Consider the following 20,784-nt stretch of genomic DNA (forward strand, 5'->3'; position numbering starts at 1 on the left):
ACAAGATGGATTTGTGGCCTTGACTTTTCCAGATCAGGAGAAACTTAATCCTAGAGGATAAAATTACAGACCAGTAAAAAAACCCCTCCATGACTGGCCTCATTAACTGCCATTTAAGAAGTTTAGCTAGAAGGGAGCATCTCCAGCTGTCCTTTGCCCTGAGGCAGAGGTAGCTCTGAACAGACAGCACAAAGCCCTTGGCAAACACTGTGCTCTCCAAGTGCATGACATACTCGTGGCACCATCCAGGCTGCTCCGTCCTCTGCAGTCAGCAGGGAACGGGCAGACAGTCCCAGCTCCCCACCGATGAAGTGATTTGGGAGAAAGCAAAGATAATGCCCACTTCTGTCCAAAAGGTGTCTGGGCAGGCAAACACCAAAAAAACCCTGGAACGACCATATGGAAATGTGAATTAATGAAATATTTCAGTAACTGACTCAATCCTAGTTGAGAGCTGAGAACCCTCCACCTCCCTTCTGCTTTCCAGGATACAAAAATGACACTGGTAGGCGGAAATAACTACAGCTGTCCCAGTGGGAGAGAAATCAGTGAGCGTAATGGCCAAAATTAAGCACTTGCTTGGTGCTATTGCACAACACATCCCAGGAAGCAGCTTCCAAAAACTTGACCTTCTCTTCAAAGGCTTCTTTTTGAATCATCTTTCCTTTCGCTAACAAGTGAAATGGATTCAGCGCTCAAGAAGGCTACTCTGGGTGTCGAAAACATCTCTACCCATGCGCTAGTTACAGGAGAGGCAGCAGCAGCGACAGCTTCCACAGAGCAGCCCTGCCCTGCCCAGGCTCGCCGCACACAGGCAGTCACAGATGAAGCTCTGCTGCATTTCCACCCCCAGCACATAAGCGAGTTAGTCCTCCCCGAGCAGTGGTTGTGATCAGCCGAACACCTGCCCACCAAGAACCCAGCTGAGATCCACCAGGAAGACCACCAAGGAACGAGTAGGTAGAAGACAACCAAGCAGTGAGTATAAGACTGGCAATAGTGGGTCACCAGCTCCTGACTACCATCCTCTACTTTGGTGATGTTTAAGGACCTCTTTTGAACACAAGTCACACGCACAGATGCCCCCTGAAAGAGCTGCTGCTCGCTCCCATGCTGAGCACTGACCTTCCTGACCGCCAGCATCACTGCGCTGAGAGCAGCAGTCTGGTATCATAGACAGGAAAAGCAGAAGAGCTGCTCTCCTGACACCAGCAGAGTCTCTTTTCCAAGTCTCAGTTTGCGATCCACCAGCTGCAGAGCCTACATCCCCTGGGACAGCTTATTAGAAAAATGGCACCTACGCTAATATCGGTCCCTAGCACTCCTTATAGAGAGAGCTTTGCCACCACAGGGCTTTACAGAGGTAGTCAATGCTAACACCCATGCTCAAGATCATTAGCATCTTTAAAAACAACTGGTTTAAACACTCATGCTTTAATATCCTCCACGCTTCATTAGCATGAATTAAAACTCTGGTCGTTCACGTATTTACCCAGCTCCTGGCTGGACCTGAAGCTCCTACAGCTTTCTAAGGGCAGTGTCAAGTCCTACTACTCTCTCTGGTGCCCAGCCTGTTTGGAAGGCAGGAATCTAAGGATGATTTTAAGGCATGTAATAGGAGTGCAACCTGGTTGTACAAAGATTGCACTGACAGGCACAGTATTTGTTCTGGCCTGATGGCTTTTTCTCTTCTTCTTCCAGCCTATCACTGGTTTTCACAAGACAGTAGCAGCACAGCTTGCACACAAGAAGGTGTACTGGAAGTGACGGTTGCCATAGCTATATCTATACAGCCCCGGCCATCCAGACACGTCAGAATGATGCTCTACAGAACAGAGTTAAGTTATAAATAAGATACTCTCAAGCCTCAATTCGGAGCACTACTTGCAAGTGTACAAAACACTAAGCCTTCTGGTTTGACCTCTTTCACTTTCTTTTATAGACAGGATGCGTATTCAAAGACTCCTCTGCAGAACAGCATTGCTCCAGAGACGCCTGTAACTCTGGCGCAGTGACGTGCACAGGTTTTATATAACCATACCCTCAAATTCTGTACATCATCCTGCCCAGCCTTCTCCCCAGTCACCCTCCCCAGCTCACCCACCAGCTCTTCTCCACACCACAGTCCTGTATACAGAGGGCCCTAGTCTACTAGAGCACTCTGACCAAGCTGCCAAAGCCTGATTCTCCTGCTGTGAGGTCTACGTGATCCCCAACAAGCTCCTTCAGCAGGCTGTGTTTCTGTGCTCCGTTCTTTGAGGATTACAAGCTGTTCTGGATGAGGGCTACCTCTTCTTCCGAACGTGATCACCGCCAAGCCAAAGAGCCCCAGGAGCAGCTGGAATCCCTCAATGACGTGAGAAATAATAAAGTTTGGGAGACTCTGCTCAGATCTCACCTGTCCTTCTGCGACACAGCACCTCGTGACCAACAGCAGCACTGCTGTATGAAAGCAAATGAGCGGCACTCTTTCTTTTGTATAGCTTTTCCAACTAACACCCCACAATATCCCCACGTACGTTAACCCAGCTGTCAACACACACTCGGCTGTAGAAGTGGTACCACAGAGAGGAGAGGGGAAACCACGGCGTAAGAGCCTACGCAGAACAGGACAGAAGACGATGGGCCGGGAGAGAGGTAGAGCCTCGTAATCCACCTTTCGCAATCTGCTAGCAGCACAGAGCAAGCAGGGCATTGTGACAATGTCACATTCGCACTCACCGTCACCTTCAACCACAGTGACAGCAAGCGCCGCTTTCACAGAATCACAGAATCGTCCAGGTTCCAAGGGGCCTTTAAGAGCATCGAGTCCAATCACTAACCCAGCACTGCCCAAGCCACCACTGCCCCATGGCCCTCAGCACCACGTCTGCCCAGCTTTTAAATACCTCCAGGGATGGCGATTCTACCGCTTCCCTGGGCAGCCTGTTCCAGTGCTTGACAACCCTTTCAGTGAATAATTTTTTCCTAATATCCATCCTAAACCTCCCCTGGCATAACTTGAGGCCGTTTCTTCTTGTCTTATGGCTTGTCACTTGGGAGAAGAGACAGACCCCCACCTCGCTACACCCTCCTTTCAGGGAGTTGTAGGGACTGATAAAGTCTCCCCTCAGCCTCCTTTTCTTTGTTTCTCTGCATCTTCCCAGTTCTACCCACTTGAGACTGGAGCCCAAGCAGGAGGAGTTGGCTTCACGCTCAAGGAGCACAGCTATGACATGTGCTTTGCAGGGGTACGGGGCTGACCCACCGTGGTGGTGGGGCATAACTGGGAGGTGCCACATATTCCAGTGGTCAGCACATGGCTCCTGACAAAGCAGCGAACGTGAAGCTGGGGGGGACCTGGGACTTGCACCCCGCTCCGCTCTTGGAGGCGAGTACTGTTCCATGATGAAGGTCTCATGCTGAGGTTAACTCACTGCCCAGCTCTTGTGACCTCAGGGAAGGCATTTTATCTCTCTTGTTTTTTTTCCCTCCATCTGCACAGCAAGGGAGAGCCCCCCGCATGATCTGCGGGAGGAAGGGTCTGGCTTACAAATGGCAAAGTGCTCTGAGATCCTCTTGTGGCTCACACACTGAAACCACCAACTCCACAGGCCTCCTCACCCTCCCGTGCGCAGGTGCATGGCGGCCACCCACCGAGTCCCCCACAGAGAGCCGGGGCCCAGAGGCATGGCAGGAGCTCGGCACCATCCTGTGGCCCCCGGGGCTGATGTTTGCCAGCCTTGGCCAGGCCCTTTTGGATAGATCTGTGGTCGGAGACCTGGCAGCAAACAGACAAGGGCAGGATGGAAAGAAAACTGCACCAGGGAGAGGAACATTGAGAAAGACACCGAGGAGCTCCCAGAGCTACAAAGCAACACAGCAGCGACATGGCCACCACCCCAGGAGCGCCACAGGCCCCCCACAAGCCCACAGATCCCAACATGTCACACAGAGAAAGCCCAGCTCCTCATCCTCCCCTAGCTGTCCCCAGGCCTCCTGTGTGTGTGCTACAAGCACATTCAAAGCGCTTTTTTTATTTTTAAACCTTGCATTTTACATGCTCACAGCAGCTGCCCCAACCTGCGCCGGCCCCCAGGTGGGTCCGACCTCCCAGGTGGGCCCTGGAGACGGTCCAGAAGGTGTTAAACCAGGCACAGGTCTGCCTGTCCCCACCCGAGGACTCCATCCTTCATGTTCCGATGAAGCCTCCCACCGCAGCTCGTTGGTTCCCAACCCTAAATCCAGGGCAAGGATCCTTCTGTCCTTCTACCCATCGTGAGCTGAAGGAGGCAGCACTCCCCATGCAGGACCATCTGAGTGGCTGGGCTCAGCTCAACCAGGGGACCTTCTAAGCCAGGGCCACCACAACAGGCAATGGCAATACTCCAGGTCCCCAGTCCAACATGGGCAGGGACACGGCCTGGCTACGGCAACCAGAACTGAGACATAAAAAGCACTTTGCACTGCGGTCATATTATCCCCTCGTCCCTCCCCCTCATCCCCTTTGGAGCTTCTTAACTTCAGAAACCTTCCTCCAGAGGAGTGTTGGAGTGACAGAAAACATTTTCCAAGCCTAATATCAGTTCCAGATGTTCACAGCCATTTCAGTTTGTACCTCACCCTGTAAAACACATTTCTCCCTCTCCCTCTCTCAAGTGCAGCGCCTGCTTCGTCCATGACATAATGCGCTGGCGGGCTCAGCCGCGCACACACGCGCGCTTGCGCCCTCTTCGAGAGCCCCATGTTCAAACAAAGAGCATCACTCAACTACAAAGCCGTCGCACACATGGAGTTATGAGTAATTTCACAAGTTTTAATAAACAGTTGGGGATGTAATTGCTCTCCGTCTTCTCCGCTGGCTCCCAAGTGGAGAGCTGCTCGCTCCCCACGCACTGGTGTTGAAAGTGTGGTTTGTTTCGCACACAAGTTCACCTCCTATTAGCCTCAGATGGTCCAAGGGCTGTGTTTTTCTAAGCACCAGTAATAAGACTCTTTAAAAAGCACGTACAGCCGGGGGCAGCCGACCCACGCGAGCTCCCACCTCCTTCTGTGGCATCACCGCCCGGCAGGGAGCAGAGGGGACGCACGTTACACCAGCCTCAAAACTCCCTCCTGAGACTGCTCCAAGAAGAAGAGGAGCAAGTATTTTCTTCCTCAAGGGAAAGGCTACATCTTCCACTTGCAAAGCAAGGGGGAGGCCAAGGAGTTTTGGTAGCGTGGGAAACTGGAGGCTTTTGGGGGACAGGAGGGAGGCAGAAGGCAGGTTAGGCAGGGGCCAGGTACCATCTAACTTGCCATGGGGCTGAAGAGCAGGTTGGCACAGCTCTAGCCCCAGCCAGTGCCAGGAATCCCAACAAGAAACGGCTACAACTACAATAAAACAAACAAACAAAGCCGTACAAACACAAATAACCCACACGTTTAAACTCAAGGGATCCAAGGGATGAATGGCAGAAGCACCAAGAGTGCTCAAACCGTGCAGGATCCTCCCAGCCCAGCGCTGCCATGCTCTCCAGATACCCAGGGTGCACCTCCCAGCAGTGGGAGCAACCTGCTCCTACCTGCCCATGGCCACGAGGCTGGTGGGGAAGGAAGATCTGCCAATATGCATCAAAAGCCATCCAAATTTCATATCCTCCACCCCCCTTCCCAAGGCTTTCTTCTTCTGGGGTTGACTTATTTTTGTGTGGATGCTGCTCAGAAGTGATGGAGGTGTACAACATGACGGGTGGATGATGGTGGTGAGGGGATACCCACGGTAGGATTTTTGACCGGGTGAAGCACGGTACCAAGCAAAGCCTTTAAGAGCTGCAGCAGTCAGCATCTCTGCAAACCTACGCCAAGGTATTTGCAAGAATCAAGTCATCTGGCATTAGGGGCCTGTAGGGTAAGAAAGGAATGAAGGCAGGAATGTTGTTTCGTTATAAACAACATCGAAAAAAAGGAGAGATTTAGGATTGGCTTTTCTCTTTAATTGTTAATGGGGTCATTCTGTCCCAAATGGTCCCCCAGAGCAGGGAGAGGGGAGGGCAGCTCCCCACAATGAATTCGATCGCCTGTCAAACACATGGCAGTCATAAAAGGAAAATAATAATAATAATCTGTATTTCCTACTCTGGCTGCCAGGCAAAGATCCAGCCACTTCAAAGGAGAAACCCCACGTTTCCCCAGTCTGGCCTCACCTGACCAACGTGTGAGCAATCTGGAATCCCCATCCAAAACAAAGCCCCTCCTTTGGTGGCTTGTTTTCTTTCTCCGTTACTGGAGGGTGCCCCTCCAAGATAAAGAACAAGCCTTCTTCCATGCCGGGAAATGGGAAACATGACCCAGGGGCCATGGCCACATCGGGCAGCTCTGGAAGTGGATGCTGGCAAGGCGTAGGAGAAAGGTCCTGCGGGACAGGACTGGTGTATGAGCCAGGAACCAGAGCTCCTTCTTGCGGGGGTCTCCACAAACAGCCGGGGCGCCCCAGAATGTGAAGCTCTGGCTCTCTGCAGCAGGAAAAGTCAAGCTCTTGCAGCACGAAAATTTTGGATATGGCGGCAAAAAGAGGCTGCAGAAGCAGAATAGATGGACCTGAGATGAACAGAGGGTGACAACTTCCCTGTGGCTGTCAGCTGGAGCAGCTTCCCCTGTGGCAGCTCATGGCAGCAGAGAGCTTTGGCCCAGAAATCACTTACAAAATCAGCGAGGAGAAGAAAAAAAGCCACCACCACACACAGAGAAAGGTTCTGACCAAGACCTAAGGACTGCCTGTGTGCAAATCCTGATCTTGCTCTGAATGATCTTCCTGAAATTACCTTCCCAACAGAGAAACGCAGACAAATGTCTTGTCAGGATGTCCAGGAAGCCCCTGCAAGACTGCAGGAGCACAGCAAGGTTCCCCCCTCCATTGCCAGCCACGTCCCCATGTTCAGTCTGGTCCCTCGTCCTTGCAGGCAGCCCGGACACGCTTGCCTCACATAAGCTCACCAGGCTCCACCTTAAAACAAATGAGGTTCTTAACGACCCAAAGCCGTAGCTGTTGAAAAGTCTTGCTCCAGTGATGGGTGGAAACCCTTTTCCTATGTTCCCTTACCCGGAGGTTTAAAATTCAGTACTGCCAGAGTCTGGGGGAAGGAGCCCTTCGCTCAAAGGTAAATCTCTGTTTTGGTCAACAACGCTGGCCATCCCTGACGTGTCACATGAGCTTTTTTAACAAACAACATCCAAAATCCTCGAGCAAAGAGCAGTAGGAGGTTTTGCCTGGCTTTCCCTGCAGCAGTAGCATCACTGAAGGTCTCAAATCTAATACCGAAATACACCACTGATTCACCCAAATCAAACCCCATCCTTCGCACCCCTCCACCTTGCCCAGCAGCTCCTGGAGCGTGGCTTGAATTGCTGACAAAGCCTTTGCAATGCAGGGAGCGCTCAGTCCAAGCCTGAGCTGGGAACAAAACTCCAACCCAGGGAAGTTTCAGGTTCCCCCGGAGATGTTGCATGCTGGTTAAGTAATCCCTCTAAACATTGCAGGCTTTAAGTTACTTCAATAGGTGTGCGAGGCAACTTAAAGAGTTCTTTCAAAGGCTGGCACACAATGCAATACTCACTGGAACGGACCAGTAAAGCCCTTGTGTTGCTGAGGGCTGACCTTCCTCCCACACCCACCATCCTGTAGCATTTCAGACTGATCAGATCAAACAGTCGCTTCAGTCGGAAACTCCAACTCACAGCTTTCCTACCCCAAAAGGGCAAATAATTTCCTTCTGCCACGCTGCATTTTTGTATTTCCCCTTCCCCTCAAATAGCTATGTTTGTAGAAACCTTCAGAAACCTCTCCTGAATGAAGCAGGTTTGATATCTCATGTAACACCTCAGCTCTATGCCCCATTCTCCACAAAAGCAGTGGGTCCCAGCCCGGCGGGGCGCAGGATGCATCCCCCCGCACCAAGAGGAGCTCGCCCTCGCAGCCGCACCCACCTGTGTAGAGGTCCGTGTCCGTGTACTCATCCACCTTCTTGTGCTGCAGGACGTAGTCAGACACCTTCGTCCCAATGGCAGGCTGCACATCCAGCCACTCCAGAGAGACCACGGTGCTGGAGGGCTCCACGTTGGGGGAGAGCCGCAGGCTAGGCAGGAGACAGGAAAGGAACCACATAAGACATCAGCTCCCTTTTTGGGGAGGAATCCACCTCTACAGGCAGCACAGCCCCTGGCAGGGCTCACACTCGTACGCGAGACAGGGGGCACAGGGGAGAGCGTGTAGGTGAGCACAGAAGAACTTCCAGTTGAAGTTCAGTTGGGTGCAACCTACGCAACGTGCGTCCTTACCTCCCCCTGCTCCTCTGTAAAAGCCTAGGTTGTGCAACTGCAACCCCAAATATCCCATCTAAAGGAACCTTCATCTCCTGGGAGAACTACCGAACTTCAGCAGCCCTGTGGGGAACTGGAGACCAGCTGCCCAGGAGCAAAAGAGAAGAGGAGGATCCAGTTTAACCTTTATGCAACCCAGCAGGGCTGAGCCTCGAGGAGGGGAGGGTCTGCTCTGTGCTGCCAGCGAGGGAAGGCGAGGGAGGGAGAGAAGGGGCAGGTGTGGCTGTGAATTTACCCAGCTGCAAATGAGCAAAGCCTCTGATGGGTGTGAGCAGAAGCCAAAGCAGGGCAGCTGTGCAGGAGCTCCTGCCCGGAGCAGGGGCCACGTCAGTAGGGACGACGGCAGAGCAGCCCTGTGCTCCTGGCCGTGATAGCATTAAGGCGTCCTCTGCTCTTTGCCTCGGGGTAAACGACAACACAAAAGTCCAGGGCTACAGAGAGTCCGGCTCCAAACATACGAGGCTGTTTGTTGAACTCGGGATGGGAAATGAATCCCCCCTGAGGATATTGGCTCACTGAGAAGGTGTTCTGCTCCTTGTGGATCGCTGGAGCCAGTCTTCCTGCTTTCTCAGCTAATTTTCCATCAGTTTGCTCCCGATTTGCTCTTGCTCTGACAAGCCACAATGAATTGCACTGTAATTCCATTTCTTTCAGCATTTGAAATCCCATTCTACGAGCCCTGCTAATCAGGTGATGAAAATCTATAAGGAAACCTTCCAGGGCCACAGCCGGAGCCAGGATATCCTAAAGGCATCAGTCACGCAGTAAGGAGCACTGGACGGCGGCCCCGGGGCTCGCCGGCGAGAGGAAGGAGGTGCCCGTGGACCGAGCCTGTGGGAAAGGGGCTGGTGGCGGGGGGCTGTGACCCACGGGAGGGGCTCGCACCGATACGTACACAGGCGGAGGGAGAGGGCTGCAGTTCGGGAGTCCGTTCTCATCGAAGGCGTTGAGGTCACACCTGCACCAGTCTTCGATAACATCGCCTTTCCCCGAGCACCAGTATGAGCTCATCAGGGCTCCCTTGAAAGCCTGACGTGAGAACAAAAAGCGTGAACACGTGTGCTAAAGACTCGGGGAGATCCAGCCAGTGGCTCGGCCGCGCGGCGCTGAGCGTCAGGGGTGGGTGTGCACAGAGCTTGTGGATCGGGAAATACAAGGAGATCCTCCCCAGCTCTGCCACGGACGCTCTGCATGGCCCTGGGCATGGCCCTTCACCTCCCTCTGCTTTAGCTCCCGCAGATCGAGGGATGCTGGCTCATCCCTGGGTGCCGCTTTTAGTGTGGGGACGGGGATTATCTGCACGATGGCGCCTACAGAGGGGATCTCCTGCGCTGGAGGACTGAGCTGCCTGAAGAAACACAAACCGCAGCCCGTTTGTGACACTGGAGATCACACATAGGGTACCTTTATACTGCAGCTGCGCACAGAGAAACCCTTCCATGCGCCCATCCCATACCTGTTTCTGCCCCCACTAAGAATAAAGTAATTCCTATGCCCCCAACAACACAGACCACTTCCAACCTTCTCGTAGGTCTGTTATTTATACGAGCCGCCCTCCTGCAAGCAAACTGCTGCTTTGTTCACTTGCATAAGGAATGCTCACAAGCAAAACAGCAGTATCTGGAAGAAAAAAAAAATAAATTCCTGTAAAATATTTGCAGGGTGTTCCCCAGCCGGGCAGTGTCCCCTCTGCAGGCTGTCCCCAGCCTGAAACTGCTCCTAATGATGCCAACGGATCCCTAGAATAACAGCTGTCCATCTGCCAGGGTCTGAGCCTGAACCAGTTTGATTGAATTCCCAAAGCCTTCCAGGTCTTTGGTGGTGTCTTCCCCGCGCTCATCCCGCAGCTCCGGGATGCTTGGTGTCGGTCTCCACACTGCAGGACGGGGCATCCCTCGCTCCGTACCCTGCTGTAGTTCAGGTTTCATCGTGGTTTCTCCTTCTACCTTTGCGTGTCGTGGCTAATTAAACCTCCAGCTCGGAAGAAGCATCTCCCCCTGCACACACACGCGGCCAACGCTCAACCCGGCCCTGGGAAGCGACAATGCCTTGCTAGAATAATCATAACACCGAAACTTCGTCCACTAAAACAAACCTCTTTGTAATGCTTTTTGACCTTTTAAAAGGCACATTTCGGGGCCGAAACGCCTTCGCGGGTCCTCATCCGTGCAGAGCAGCCTTGCTGCCAGCCTCCGCGCAGCCCAGCTCGCCGCAGCTCGATTCCGCCCATTCTCAGCCGCCTGCGGATGCCTGGCCCCGGCGATACCGCCCGCGCCGCCAGGTTACGCCTTAAAGATAAAACCGTGCCCTTTGAGGAGGACAGGGACGGCTCCAGCGGCTGCGGCATTTAGTAGAAAACTCTAGGAAAAGCGCCATCCCGGGGAGGTTTCTGAAAAGAGGAGGTATAAATAGAGCCTGACGTCAGGGCTCCCATTGTCCAGGGTTTTGTCGCTCTCCCCAGACACCCCCAGCACCTTTAACGAGGCGCCTCGAGGCTCTCGCCTCTGAAACATTTTCTGCTTCCAGGCATTTACAAAATGGGACTGTTCCAGAGCAGGAGGGGAAAAAAAAAAAAAAAAAAAAGGAAAAAAAGGAAGGAAAAAACATGTGAAAGAGAGAAAATGTGACGTTATTTTATTTTCTTCTTTAGAATGTAATTGAAGCACTGGGCTGGAAAGGACATCTCAAAGTAATTGGGGAGCAGCGAAGACAGAGAGGAGTTTATCTGACACACGGATAAATGGGTGCAGATACCATTCCATAGGGAGCGGTGGGTCTGTGCAGGATGGAAACAGAAAGGGATGCACGTAGGTGGACGGGGAAGCGTGTGCCCTCCCCACGAAGCAGGATAAATACGTATGTCGTGGGTGCGTGTGTGCACAGACATGCACTGTGGGCAAAGACAGATGTCGGGTGACCCCTGGAAGAGCTGTACCGTCACACCGATGGCACCGTTCCGCTGTCACCCTGTCCCCAGCCCCGACCCCCGTCACTCCGCACGCTCCCTCCCTGGTCCCTAACCCAGTGCCTCCCTGTACACCCCCAACCCACGGAAGGAATCCTGCCCACCCCATCCATGCCCTTTAGCCAAATCCAATAGTCAACTCCTTCCTTCCATTTTCTTTTTTCCGATGGTAAGCGCAAGGCTGGATGAGCAATCCCCTCTGCTCTGCCTGCCCAGCCTCACGCGCATTTTAATTAGATCCTGCAGGTACCCAGCCGTCATCTGCCTTGTGTCAACCTTCACACAAACGAGGTTAGCTAATCGATGCGTCCTTCAATTGCACTCATTAAGGCAAGCACACCTACGCGCGCTAACCGGGTTACTCGGCGCACGGCTGGCCCCCGGAGCTGGCTGCTGCCTCCATCCCATTTCCAGCAGCCGGCTGACATTGGGATGGCGGGGCAGTCAGGACTCGCCCTTCCAGCAGGATTTCTAGCCAGTGGTTCCCAGGATTTTCCCATCGGCACCAGGGAGCGCGCGTTGAAGGGTGAGGAAGTGGCAAAAGCAAACTTGACGGGGGGAAACAGGTAAGATCGTGCAGGAAGGCGGGATGAAGCTCCTGGCACAAATATGTTCACCAACACTTTAGGAGGTTCTATACCCCCTGTGGGGACACCAGCCTGCTCCCTGGGGACACACACTTGCTCCGCAAAAACTTGAGGACAAACGGAGGGTCTCCATGAGCTTTGAGGAGTCTGTGGTCCTCCCAACCCTGAAGCCAGGTACAGCTTTCAGTGCAGGTTGCACAGAGCCCACGCTTCCTTCCCTCACCTCCCCCAGCCTGGTCCGGGCTCTGGCTGCGGTGGCAGAGGCTGTTCTCAGGCCCTGGTGGAGATGAGCAGTGGAAGCCGCCTTCCCTTGCAAAGGCAATAGCTTTAACCAGCCCAGCCCCAAAGGCACGCTGCAGGCATGGGCTCCTCCACAGGTGGCAAGCACATGAAAACCTCTCCTTCCTTTTCTCCTTCTGAACGCATAGCTCAGGAGGGATGGGAATGCTCACACAAACCCAGGAGAAAGGCAGCTGCCACCTAAACCAGGAGCCCAAAGGCTCAGCAAGACCAAGAGCAATGGACAAAGGATGCAGCAAAGGTGCCGAGAAATGTCCCATGGACAGCTGCAGCCTTCAGGAGAGCTGCAGATGGGAACGCATGGGGACTTCCCTGGTCTGCAGTGGCCAAGGACAACCTTCCCCTCCTGCCTTGGAGTGGGCACCTCCATGTCTGTCCTTCCCTACTGCCATGCTCAGAAATGTGCAGCGAACACTCTCCTCCTTGCCAGGAGAAAGCACATACAACAAGAAGACCATCTCCAACACAACCATCCATCTCTGCACCAGGCGCTTCACCATGGTGGTGACACCAAGCTGGGAAAACCCAAGAGGCTCGGGAAGCGCGAAGGGCCTCCCAGGAGCAGCCCTGCCTGCTGGGGATGGCAGAGCGGCCCCCGATGCACCGTCCTGCGCTCACCAACTGCTCCCCGGGATCTCAACGCCCCTCCGTGCCCTAAGGCAATTTTATCTTTCATTTAAAAGTATCCAAATTGTATTGTTTCCCTGTGAGTCAGCCCATTTAGTTTATGTCCTTCAGTGCCAGAGGGGAAATTTATGAGATGAGAAACTGGCTCGAAACGTTTATTTTCTAGATGACGAGTCATGCCATTAGATATATAGCATTATGAATCATAGGAACAGCATCTAATTTGCTCTTAAAGGTATAATAGGTCTGACTCCCCACACCCATACACACACATATATTGGATTGATAGTTCCCCCATAGGATGGCTAGTTCATTTGTTTTGACATGAGCAAGACTTACAGGACCATAAAGTCCCATCTTACCATAAGTTAAGCCTATTCATAAAAAAAATATTAGGGAAACGAATGATCAGCTAAGCACATTCATCCTACACTCGATTGCATATGGATCTTTCTCCTGTTGTTATTTGTGCTCAGGGGGAGGCCATTTGGCCCCGTTTTATAGCTTAGACGCTCTGCAACAGAATATAGAAGAACATTTCCTTTGTCCTCTGTTAGACCTGGCTGATGGAGGGAGAAGCATTAAGTTATTTCTGACCGTGGGTTTTCTGGTAACATCCCTGGAGAGGTAAATTATACGACTTGAAGGAACCTTTCAGATCAGCGTTTGCAGGACTCAGCACGCACCACAGGGCCTGGTGTTTCCAGATGGGGTACTGGAAAGGGCATGTGTTGGGTGCTTATCTCTGTTTGAACATCTGGTCTTCTCCATGGCTGACAGGGATATCAAAATCTGGCTCGATTGTTTCTTTGGGTCTGGGTTTCTTTGTGGATGGTATGCACACCTCAGTTTCTGGAAAAATTAAAAAGGAAACACAGGGAAATGAAAAAATACCCATAAATGAGCAGGGAGGCTGGACACAGATATGCTGGAGAAACCAGAGAGGACCTAAAAGCTGGCAATTTGGTACATTTTGGGCTTTGCACTAATTTCCCTGGTCTGTTTGCTTGTTTGTGTTTCTTTTTCTAAATGTAGAATGAAGAGAAGAGTGGAAGCGGGCTGGGTCATGCCAGTGGACCGGTTCAGCCCCATGTCCAGGGACACGGCAGCCAACGGAGACATTCCTTCCCTTCCCATTTGCAGGATGGAGATGGTGCCAGCACCACCACCACCACCTTCCCCTGAGTGCGGGCGGGTGACACCGGAGGAGGCAGAGGGCTGCCTGGCGAGGTGCAGCCCTGTTCTGCTCACCAGCAAATCCAGTCACCCAGCGATGCCACCCCATACAGTGCCTGACCCAACCGGGCCACTAACCGGAGCTCCCGAGTGCTGCCGTGCTCCCAGCAGTCCGTAGATGGCAATAGCAATATTGACCGTTCATCAAGGGAAAGAAGATTATGGGATGCAGGCTCAGGCAGGGATTCCACAGCCTGAATGGGATGCCACCACGATGATAGGGTGGCCGGAGGAAAAGCTTTCCATGCCCTTACAGCAATGCTCAGTGCTGTTCACAGGAGATAAACGCTGCTTCTTGGTCTAGACATCTCTGGGAGGAGGGGGAAGAAAAAAAGAAAAAAAAAAAAAAGAAAAAAAAGAGGAGAAAAACTAAGGATTTCCCAGGCCAGAGACTCTTTCCAGGATCATGCAGTTCGCGTCTGAAAGTCTGCTCCAGGTTCACAGCAAAGGAGGATGAAGTTTCCCTACTGCTGTTGGCAGGTGATCTCATCTTGTGCTGCTCACACCCTCCCTGCCTCCGGCTGCCTGTCCCCAGGGAGCGGGATCACCAGCACTTCATCCTGGGAAGGCACATCAGCGGTTTACCGGAAAGGTCAGGGTGCTGGAAGGGACCCAGGGTGGGCAGCATCCTGATTTCTGTTATTTATGGGATCCGAGGGAGCAGCAGAGGACACTGTAAAACCTGGCAGCAGGGGAAATAAAAGGCTTTGCGCTGCAGCGAGAGTCCCGTCCTGGGGAGACGGCTCCGCTTTCACACCTCGGCTACAAAGCTCCCCATTATAGCGGGATCGGGGCGGTTACAATGCGGCTATTCTTCCCCGGGAAACGCGAGTCGGATGTGGGCTGGAGCTGCAGCAGGATGCTCCAGTGCGAGAGGAGGAGGAGAAGGGCCAATTAGCTGATACTAAAACAAGCAAAAACAAATAAAAAAAAACAACTCCACACCCCAGACCAAAACAAAAACGCTCACCTCAACAATACAAACACTGTCCCCATTCGCCCTGGCTCCCTTTCAGCTTTGGCGTTGGAAAAAGAAATCCCTGGCACCGGCTCTTCGTGCCTTCAGGGGCTGCTTCGGGGAAGCCGCGTCTGTGCGGGGAAGATCGTTGTCCTCCGTTAGCTCTGCCGGTGCTGAATGGGGGTCAACGTGAGCCCACGGCCTTGGGGACGCCTCTCTCCCTGTCCCCATAGCATCCTGCAAAGCCTCACCTTCCTCCTGCTGCCCCAGATGGGCAGAGGACATCAGGAAACTCAGCCCTGGGGTCCAGGGCGATGGGAAGGGCCCAGATCCCTCCTGGATGGGACACAAGGGGTACGGCCAAACTCTGCCCTGAGAAATGAGTCCCAGTTTGACTTCTTCAGCCCCTGCCTGAATTCTTCTGTCCCTCGTCCTCAGGCATATGTTTCTCCTAACCCTGCTCAAGCCTAGGACCGATCTCCTCCAGGCACGGCTCTGGTCTCCACTTATGGAGATTTGCTTCCCTATGGGCTGAACCGGGATGGACGCAGGGGCAGGGTTTACCCAAGGGAGTCAAGGGCTCCTCTCCAAGGTACAGCTGGGATTACAAAGCCAGGGGCAGAGCCCAGACGATGCCTGACAAGGCAATCTCCTGCTGTGGGAGCACAGGGTCTTGGGGCAACAGCTCCTGGGGTACCGGATTTCTCAGGTGTGCTCTTTCGCATCTGCCCTACCCTTTGAGGGCAATGACAACGCCAAAGTCGGGGGCAGGGGGGTCACAGCACTGGCGATACACTTGGATACTCCAGCTCCTTGCCCAGAGGCTGGAGAGCCGCAATAGCAAGCTCAGTCCACAAAAACAAGGGTGGGGTCCCCACTGCCCCGAGGGACAGGCAGCGATGGAGGGACGATGGACGCATTTCACCACATTGTGGGCCCTTTAGACCATCCATCCTGGGAATTCGGGGTTGGCATAAACGCACAGAAGGGCTCCAAGTACACAGCCGGGGCATGGCTCCATCATACCTTGACTTACAAACAGCAAACGTGAGACAACCTTGACCCTGAGACCACCAAGAGAAGACATCAAAACCAGCTGGGCTTTGCGCTTCTGCTGAAATATAGCCATCAGAGCAAGCGAGCTGCAAGGGCACGGAGATCAGCTGGACCCAGGAGGAAAAGCGACACCAGTTTGTGCAGCTCCCTCTGAAACCACCACTTTGCCATCGTCGGTGCGAGCAGCTAGCCTGCTCCAGAGAGAGGAAGAATACGTGCTCCATTGTCATCAGGGCACCCTTGGAGTGAGCTGAGAGTAAGTAGTTTGAAGGATGAAGGATGGGCTGGATGAAAGAGGTGCTTTCCCCTCTCTTTGCCCCTGCTTGCCCTCTGGTCCATGATAATGCTGCTGCTGGTCTGGCCGGGCTCGGGTGGTCACTGGACTCTGGGACATGAGCTGGGCATGCTTGCTGCCTGCGACTCCCCTCGTCCTGCCAGCCTGGGGACACTGAAGTGGTCTATGGTGGCCATGCTCAGCAAGAGACGGCTGCTTGGGGCCACTGCGCGTTCGCAGGCAAGGGGTGGGAAGGAGCGATGGGGAATTTTGCTCCAACCTCGAGAGCTGCCGTCCCAGTGTGTGACCCAGAGGGGCTCTGCAGGCACAAGCACACTGTGGCCCATGCACAGGCAGCGAAACAGCTCTCACCGAGAGCCCTATCAGGGTCCCAGCCAGGTGCCGGGCTCCTGCTGAGGCCGATGGGGCCGGCAGCGCAGGGACGTGTTCTCCGGGAGGCCTCCACACCGCGGGCTGGGTCCCGTGTGCTGCGAGGAGGCTGTGGCTGCAAGCAAACGCTGAGATTACTCAGTTTTCGAATTAAATCAAGGTCCTAAGGGTCTTCTAAAAATCCAGGCTCCACGTCCATTTGTCTCCTTAAATACAAACAACAGGGGTTTGAGTCCATTTCCCACTAGGAGTGAGACTGATCTCTCCTGCCCCCCTTCCCTGCATCCTCTCGCCATACTACCCTCTAAGCACTTTTGCAGCTGCCCGAGCTGCTCCGTGGGAGCAGCTTTGTGTTTGTTTCGGGTTTTTTTTGGGGCAAAGGAACAGACCACAAATAGGAGGGACCACACTGATGAACCTGCCTGCCCCTCTCCTCCCCGCTGCTGGCAATGGATGCCCTGTGGCTCTGGCCATGCACACATGCATCGCCACCAAAGCTGCTCCTGGGTGCACCGAATCTTCCAGGTCTCGGAGCTGCTCCCCAGGCCAGTGCTGGCAGTGGGAAGCAGGATATCCCCGCTCCTCCCGGTGCCTCTCAGGGTTAGCTGCCCGGCTCATCTTCCTGCAGCCCAGCCAGGGTACATGGAGGTTTGCAGAATATGCAAACCTGGGGTCTCGCTCTCTCAGCCCATGCCTCTTGGGGGACTCCAGGGCTATGCTGGGCAGTAAGACGTATGTTGCCCATGCCACGGAATGATGGCAGGCAGGGATATGTTGACACTGGAGGAGGAAGGCCACCACAGCTTGGCACTCTCGCTGGGGTGACACGCGGCTCTCCTCTCCTTTGGCTGTAGGATGTTCTCTACAGGCAAACCAAACATCGCCGCTGCGTCTCCCTTCTCTCCCATCACATGCGCTCAACAGCATCCCACCCTTGAGGTGTCGGAGGCGTTTTGCCTGCGGAAAGCGCCACAATGGATAAAAGCTCTTTGCTGTTGGGTCTGGCCAACTACTGACATTGGTGGAGGTTTCTTCCACAGTCCTACAGTGGAGAATCTACTCCAGCTTCATCTGGACATGATAATGGAGGGACCACTCTGGTGTCCACACTGCTGCAGAGCACAAGTGAAGCAGAAGAGAGACATGGGCATCCAGAGAAGTCACCACCAGGGTCACAGCTCTCTGTTTCTTCACATCTCTTGAACTCATGGTGTGAGCATTGTGACTTATGAACAATGGAGCTGTAACAGCAATGATGCTATAAACTTACTTGGACTAGGTTAATCTCACCAGCTGACTGGGACCAGTGGAGAGAAGACTCCAGCATTGCCTCTGTTCCAGCAAGCAGCCCTTGCTCTGTGAAACCTCCCACCCACAGCCACATCGGCCATGATTGGCTATGACAAACCCATTCAACAAAGCCCTTCCAAAGGTGCTTGGCCTTTCAAACACATCTCCTTGACCCTGGGAAGCTCCTTTCCCACCCTAGCGCTGCCAAAGGCTCCAGCCAGGCTGCAGCTACCAGTGACCGTGCAAGTCCTCTGACCAACACCGTTAAACCACAGGAGGAAACAGAAACACCTCCTAGAAGGTGCTCAATGTGTAAAGTTTTCATTGCACGCAAGAAGGAAAAGAAGGGCCATCGATAAACAGCAGTGCCCTGATGCGCTGCTCCTTCCCGCTGCTGGGAGCGGGAGCGATGCTTCAGCAGGACTGGGGAGACAGACCAAACCCCGGCTGATCACACACAGCTGAGAGTTTCCTTAGGCTCCCAGCACAAATGTCGCCAGGCAAATGCTCCCTGGGCAGCAAAAGGCAAAACCTGACTCATGGAGCCCTTCTAAATTTCACGCCCTTGCTTCAAAGCAAGAAGAAAATAGCAGTTCTGAATGACAGGGAAATAAAGAGTTCCCCAACTTGTACCACGTGGGCAAAGCAATATATTTTCACCTAATCGCCCTCTTGGAAATGGTCACTTTTAGCTGAAATCAAACACGCATGCATAGAAAAAAATTACAAATCAGCCCAAGGCAGACACCCAGCATGGAAACTGAAACCCCAGCACTTAAGAGTCTGGCAAGGTCATCAGCAACCGAGAACATGGCCTTGAACCGTGCAGTAGTTGTAAATTTTAAAAAGTGTGTAACTCACTGCACTGGGGCAGATGAAAAGACAAACCTACTAAAAAATCCTACACACACTGAAGCGGGCAAAACGGCTTTACCTGTGTCTTGTCTCATCTCTGCTGCTAGGCTTACATGAGAAAACTTTCAGCAAACTTTATAGATGTTAGCATCCAGCTTATTAATGACCTTGCTTTCTCTTTGTACGCGTATATAATCATCTATGTGGACATACATGCAAAGAGAAAGATCTTCATTATTTGCAATTATTACTTTTTTAATACTGCAGGGGAATTGGGATCTGCTTGCGGTTCCCGTAAGGTCGGTGTTTGCTGTATCGATTGAGCATTATCCGCACGAACAGGGAAAAGCAGGCAGGGGAGCGCTCAGCTGTGGATACTGCACTCGGAGGTGCAGGACTTGGCTCAACAGAGGCATCTGCAAACCTTGTTTATGCCACAGGCAAACGCCACTCTGCTAGTGCCTGGGACCCCCCCAGGCCTCCCACTTCATGATGAAAAAGGACATTTCATCATCCAGCCCGTACATGAGATGCTACTGACAGCACCTGCCCTTTGGGAGCCTATCCCGGTGTGTAAAGTGTGGAATCATAGAATCACAGAATGGTTCGGGTTGGAAGAGACCTTAAAGATCACCCAGTGCCACCCCCTGCCCTGGGCAGGGACACCTCCCACCAGCCCAGGTTGCTCCAAGCCCCGTCCAACCTGGCCTTGAACCCCTCCAGGGATGGGGCAGCCACAGCTTCTCTGGGCAACCTGGGCCAGGGGCTCACCACCCTCAGCGTGAAAAATTTCTTCCTGAAATCTCATCTAAATCTCCCCTCTTCCAGTGTGAGGTCATTACCCCTCATCCTAGCACTACAGCGGTTCAAGCCAGAGGCTTTCCAGGATGCTTGCAGGGCACGCTGCTGGGTCTTGGTGATAGGGTGATGCCCCGTGGTGGCGGCAGAAAAAGTGACTCTTTTCCCTTCTGGGGTCACCCTCCCTCCTGGCTCATGGGGGAAGCCCATGCCCCTGCCCTCACAGCACCCCTCGTCCCCAAGCTCATGGTGCTGTGAGAGGCATGGGGACAACATTCTCTCACAGGCAGCACTAACCCCGTACCAAACCACCCTCGCTAGGGCATGGACATGGCTACCGTCAGCTCCAGCTCCTCCAGAGAGGCGGGGGCAGCTTTGCCCAGCCCAGGCTGCCCAGCAAAACCTCCAGTGCCAAGGGGTGAGGTTTGTGCCCCTCCGGCAACAGGGGATTACAGCCCCCAGGCACCGGGACTCGTCCCTGCCCGTGGGGCCGAAGGGCAGCAGGGGGAGGAGAGGGAGAGGAATAAATATCCTGCGGGAGAGAGGTTGATGGAGAGAAGGGTAAGAAGCAAGTTGGGGAGGAAGGGATGGAGGGAGCAGGACAGTGGGTCAGATGAAAGTTTAAGAAGTAAGAAGGGGAAAGGAAAGTGCTGGAGCTGATGCAAGACATGGGGTTCATGCTAAGGGAATGGGAATGGCCAGGAAAGAGAAAGTAGAGACAGGGAAGGCAAAAAGCAATCCCTGTGTCCTGCTGTGGCAAGGGTGGGGATGGCCTTGGATGGGCTGCAGGGACAGGGGGATGAGAGGGCCTGCCATCAAAAGAAGCCTGCAGCCAAAATAATGAGAGCCAGTCCGGCTGCATGCTGGGGGTCAGAGAGGACAGCGTGCACCCACCTGCCCCCCACCCCAGGACCGCCACTGTGGATGGAGCAACGTGACCTGTCCTGGCACGTGCTGCTCGCTGCCAGCTCCCGGTGTCCCCTTGGCACCTGCTCCAGCAGCATCCTCCGTCCTGCAGCCACCCGAATCCCTCGTCCTGCCACCTCCAACCCCAGCAGCGCTGATGGAGAGCACCCCAGCCATCAGCTGGTGAAGGGGGAGCAGACACACA

The 20,784-nt window shown here is 53.6% G+C and overlaps 1 protein-coding gene across 1 annotated transcript in view; it reads right to left on the bottom strand.

Annotated features, from left to right (window-relative positions):
- ASTN2 (astrotactin 2) overlaps positions 1-20,784 on the bottom strand; it is a 374,972-nt gene that overhangs the window by 84,491 nt on the left and 269,697 nt on the right. The window contains exons 18-19 of the mRNA XM_063352726.1: positions 9,233-9,366; positions 7,945-8,093 (exon numbers count right to left, since the gene is read on the bottom strand). Coding sequence (XP_063208796.1) covers positions 7,945-8,093; positions 9,233-9,366 — 283 coding nt within the window. The remainder of the gene's footprint in view (positions 1-7,944; positions 8,094-9,232; positions 9,367-20,784) is intronic.

This window comes from Chroicocephalus ridibundus, chromosome 15 (assembly GCF_963924245.1).
Source record: "Chroicocephalus ridibundus chromosome 15, bChrRid1.1, whole genome shotgun sequence".
Classification (NCBI taxonomy): Eukaryota; Metazoa; Chordata; class Aves; order Charadriiformes; family Laridae; genus Chroicocephalus; species Chroicocephalus ridibundus.